This window comes from Apis dorsata, unplaced genomic scaffold (genome assembly GCF_000469605.1).
Source record: "Apis dorsata unplaced genomic scaffold, Apis dorsata 1.3 scaffold_68, whole genome shotgun sequence".
Taxonomy (NCBI): Eukaryota; Metazoa; Arthropoda; class Insecta; order Hymenoptera; family Apidae; genus Apis; species Apis dorsata.
Window position 1 is genome coordinate 1002718 of NW_006263366.1, and position 5612 is coordinate 1008329.

The 5612-nt window shown below is 38.1% G+C and overlaps 1 protein-coding gene across 1 annotated transcript in view; it reads left to right on the forward strand.

Moving 5' to 3' along the window:
* LOC102676311 overlaps positions 1 to 5612 on the forward strand; it is a 63986-nt gene that overhangs the window by 1478 nt on the left and 56896 nt on the right. The window contains 1 exon segment of the mRNA XM_031515379.1: positions 1806 to 2048. Coding sequence (XP_031371239.1) covers positions 1806 to 2048 — 243 coding nt within the window.

The following is a 5612-nucleotide window of genomic DNA, read 5'->3' on the forward strand; positions in this document are numbered from 1 at the left end:
CGATATATCCGCGCTTCGAGGATCCCGATACGTCAAAGGTTCCAAAAGGAGAAGCGTGCAGGTTATTTCGGGAACAGACGCCTCCCCTCCCCTCCCCTCTCCTCCGTTCCTCTCGGTCGCGTGTTCCTGTGCGCATTCGCTGGCGAAGCGGAATCAAGCGGAGTTGCTAGTTTCTCGAGTTCCTCGAGATCCTCTCGCATTCCTTGCCATCCACCGCTCCGTTCTCGAGTGTTTCCGCGCGTGTGGATACGCTTCTGTTTAAGCGAGGAATGGCGGCGAAGGAAAGGCTAGGATAAATTAAGGATAGGTTAAGGTTTGTCGAGCTTTTAAATTCGGATACCGATTCTAAAGTTGGGCTACTGTTTTTTTTTTCTTTTCTTTTTTTTTTTTTCCGCAAATGCTCGACTCGAAGAGAATCGCACGAGAAGTTCGTCAAGAAGCGCGCGTGTCTTTAAATATTGCGGATGACGAGATGTCTTTTCTTCTTCTTCTTTTTTTTTTTCCAAATGCTCGACTCGAAGAGAATCGCACGAGAAGTTCGTCAAGAAGCGCGCGTGTCTTTAAATATTGCGGATGACGAGATGTCTTTTCTTCTTCTTCTTTTTTTTTTTCCAAATGTTCGACTCGAACTGAGTCGCACGAGAAGTTCGTCAAGAAGCGCGCGTGTCTTTAAATATTGCGGATGACGAGATGCCTTTTCTTCTTCTTCTTTTTTTTTTTCCAAATGTTCGACTCGAACTGAGTCGCACGAGAAGTTCGTCAAGAAGCGCGCGTGTCTTTAAATATTGCGGATGACGAGATGCCTTTTCTTCTTCTATTTTTTTTTCTGAGATCTTTTTAAAATGTCGAGCTATATACTTTATATATAGCGTAATGACTAGCATGGCAGCGTATTAAATTTTAATATCCTCATTGTGCTCGTCTTTCTAACGTGCACGTTACGGAAACAAAATTGCATCGTATCAAATTATTTTGGAATTACAAGAATAATCTTAATTTGCTGCTGATGGAAGCGTGATTAAAGCGCGATTAAAGGGATGGGATCGAAGTTAATGAAGAAATATGCCTTTACTCCTCTGAGAGTGAATCGAAAAGGGTTCATCGCGTACAAAAATACGAATTTCAACCCCTTACAGTTGGTTGGTTCGAAGCCGATCCTGCTGCGGTTTTCAGGTTAAAAACGGATGATCTCCGGTCGCTGTAATTGCACGTTTCGAATCCCGAGATGTTTGCAATCAAATTTTTCAATCTGTATTTGCTCAACGGGGCGATACTAATATTTCACGAGAGGAGGAAGCGATCTGAGAATCCAATTTACACGGAATCGGGTAAAGTGGATGAACCGTGATCCTTGGACTCTGCCAAACAAGACTGTGCGTCGAACGAACAAATATAATCTATTTAATCGACTTACTCGCGATGAAATTTTGGAGTTAGCCTCTTATCGGGGCAATTTTTCAAACGAACGAAATTATCCAGAAGTTGTTAAATTAAATTAAAAGAAAACAACGATTTAAATTATTTATTTTCTATAATAACTAAATTAAGTCAGACTAGCGATTCTTTTTTAAGAAAATTCCTAATTTTTAAAATCTTCTTCTGAAATTTGAATATTTTCATTTTAGTCTCTGAACTTTTTTACCTAAATTTTTGACTTAAACTTTTTCTCCAACTTCCAACTCCAACTTTTTAAAAAAGTTTTCCCAGGAAGGGGGGAAAAAAGTTCTCGATAACCCCCTTTCGAAAAAATTCGACACGAATAATTCGATACACCCTCGAACGAAACGGCCTGCTCGTGTTTTCAGGAGTACCGTACGCGGAACCTCCTGTCAATTTCTTGAGATTTTCGCCACCGAGATCGCCGGAGCCGTGGCGCGGCACAAGAGAATCGCAGGAATTTGCACCCGTCTGCCCCCAAGTGGTGCCAAAATTGCAGGACGAGATGAAGCCGGTCAGATACGAGTATCTCGAGAGGCTGCTGCCGTACCTGAAGAACCAGAGCGAGGACTGTCTCTATCTCAACATCTATACGCCCCATCAAGCCGAAGGTAAGCGGACTGAGATTAATTGTTTCGAAGATCGGTGACAGTTCGTGATCGAGTTCCCGCTCGGTTGGGGAGCAGCGTCTACTCGCTTCAACGACGACTCGTTCTATCGATCAACTCTGTTAATGCAGTTTGCTACGATCGCTCGGAAAATACACGGGAGAAGCTCGATGTTAAAAATAAATACGATGGAATCTGTATCTGCGCTCCCGCGAGTAAATCGCATGCACCAGGAAAATTAAAATAGATTTTTAAATTGCAGGATCGTCGTAACGATTAAAGAACTCTTTTATAATAATAAAAAATCTGAAATGAAAAATCTAGAGAGAAAATTGTTGTTGCTTAAAATTAAATATGCCAAAAAAAGAAAAAACTGTTTCTTTAAACGAATGGGGAGGATTTAAGAGATTATGTAAATAAATAAGAGGGGAGTTAACAAATTTAGCTAGCATCCTATGGTTAATCAAGTATTAAAATGTCAGATCAAATGGGGATCGGTATAAAATTTACGATCTCGAAGAATATATATCTCCCTCTTTACGATCCTCGTATTATGGCTGTTAGGTAATGCCGAAGAAGGATTCGCGACCACGATAATACCGTGGACTATGTGAATATTTAGATCGGGAAAAGATAAAAAGAAGGGAGGGAAATTCGTAGCTGTAAACAGGCGTGATCCAAAGCCGTTTTATTCTTGACTCTTTGCCAGGAAAATAAAAGGGGCGGAGTGTTCTACGGAGCGAAAAACCTTTACCTAAAAGACAATTAGAGAACAGGATACTTTTAGCCGCGTTTCATCTACTTTCGGTGTAGCCCAATTTCGTATTTAACTTTCTTCACGTTCAGATTTTGACTTTTGTACACTGTCCTGTCTTCTTGAATCGTGTTTAATCCGTTCTTGGCAATTAATCTCAAAACTCGTGAACAAAAACTCGGTTTCCATCATCCATCTAGTTCTGAATAATATAAATAGAAAGAAAAAGAAAGAAAAAATTGCGAAAGGCAAAAGCTTGCAGATTCATTTTTGAACGAAAACTTTTAAACGATATATAACGTTATATTCATTTTCAAAACTTGTATTTTCTGAAACGAGTCTTTACAGCATTACAGAGAGAATTTTTCATTTATAAACGCGTTTTGATATATCTCTGTTGACTGGACAATGAAAACAATAAATAAAATGTACGGATTTAGCTGAACGAATATATTTAATTATACGTAATTGCGCGTGTCTGTTTACAAAATATTTGAAGTGTGCGTATCGAAGATAAACAAATACGAACTATGAAATAGTGGTGCTGCTGGCAACATTCGATAATAAAACTACAAATAAAATTTCAGTCAAATAAAATTTAACAATTCTATAACAATTTCGAATACCTTGCTTCGATATCGAATATTTCCAGAATTTCTAGATAATTCCAAACTTAATCAAAGCCAGGTTTCAATTCGCTTCTTTCTCTTCCTTTCTCGTCCTTTTTACGAAACTTTTTTCTTCTTCTTTTTTTTTTTTTTTGAATTTTATCTCTCCTTTCTTGATTGCGATACATTCATATTTTTTCGGTTTATTAAAAAGTGAAAAAAAAAAAAATAAAAAATGGAAAAGAGAGTCAAGTCCATGAGATTTCTGCCGATTCAATCACGGTTTTCCGGGATTGGCCCAGTGCGGTTGGTTACACGAAATACGCGCATTCGGACGATACCTTTTGTCGACAATTTTGTTGCATTCACGAGCGTGATAGATGCATCAAATGCACGCGTTGTTTTCGCTGAAATGAATCGAACACGCGCGTAACATTTTATTCGACTACATTTCACGATTCTGTATATCCGTTATATTCGTATTATCATACGAAATGGTGCCTTCGAATCGATAGTTAACTATCTTCGATAAATAATAAGAAATAACATTCAATTTTTCCCATCGAAATCCCATTAGAAGCGCGATATTAAAATTTACGATAAAGGAAGTTGATCGTTTCGCTTTGAACTTCATATTTGATTCCCCCACGATTTCTTTCTTCGAGTTGAGCGTATGCATAGGAGGACGCATCATTGATAAGAAATATTTCAAAAGCTTCGCGCGAAAGAAACCCTGAAATCGATCGTTATCGAACATGTGCGAAGAGAGACAACGGATGGAAATTTAAAAAGGCGCAGAAGAAATAAAAGTTTGTTTATGCATATAAAATAATTTTTTTTTTTAAGTTAACGACTGACTAATCGAATTTTTAATTTTATTTTATTTATACGTTTCTGCATTGTTAAGTATATAATTTAAAATATATATGTTGCATGTTAATTATTCGAATTTACTAGTTCGGTATTCTATTACGAAATCATTACGAATTAATTTATTAAATATTTCATAATTAATACGTTCCAAATTTATTTTCAAATTTCGATGATTTGAAACGTGGTTAAATATTTACGAACAAACTATTCGCTAACCGAAAAACAACCGAAGAGGAAAATTAACCGGATCCCGAAATACGAACATCATATAAATATTTCTATTCTTCTATAAATATAATAGTATAAATTCTATAAATTAAACGAGGAAAAAGAAAACCTATTTCCATGGATCCAAACCAAAAGAGACGAATATATTTAACCGCGAATCGACAAACGTGGATCGGAACGATAACAAAGGTTGACGATTCTTGCGTGCTCGATAGCTCGTGTTCGTGCACCCCCTACTTTTCCTACTTGGTCGAAGCTAATTAAAAGTAATCTTGCGCGTTTGCGACGAGCCGTTAATTAAGGGAGGAAAAACGCGGAAGCCACGGCACCCGATTATCCCCTCGGGGATTACCAGAGATTTTCTTCCCTCTGTTCCTCTATCAACGTCATTGTTTCGCTCCCTTTTCCTCTAAATTCACCTCGCTCCTTCCTCTCGGATAGAGAAGCGTAAAAATTAACCAAAAGACAAGACAAATCTTTTATATATATATATTATTGTGCCTTGTATTCGCGCCGTGAACCTCTTTTCCCCCTTAGATGAGAGACGAAAGATGATAAGAATTGGTTATGATGTCCGACGATTTATACGTGCATACGTGTCCCATCTCTGTGTTTTAAAATTCATTAAAATTTTCTTCTCGACGCGAAAAATATTCGTGGAGGATCGGGTGGAAGATCGCAACGAATATATCGAGGGGATAGGTCTAGTTGATTGGCCAGCGATGAATTAACCTGTGGAATAAAGCACCAATCGAGAGAAGCGGCGAGGCCAAATAATTTTCCATCCAAAGCCAAACATATTTATCAACCGTTCCGGAAGAAAGATTCGGAGGGGTTGTTGGCGGAGTTTCGTAATAAGGGATCATAAATTATACCCGTTATCTGTCCCAGTCAGGGGCTAATGAACGCGAGATCGGACTCCTCGTGATTTTAAAGAGCCCCAAATTTGACTTGGAAATTATCCATCTCCATATTTGTTTCTCCGTGGATCGTGAAACGTGGCTGCGGTTTGCTAAGGAAATTCTTCGATGATCGATAATTTCCGTGGCACGATTTCGAATATTTTCGTGAGTCTATCACAAAAAAAAAAAAAAAAAGAGAAAA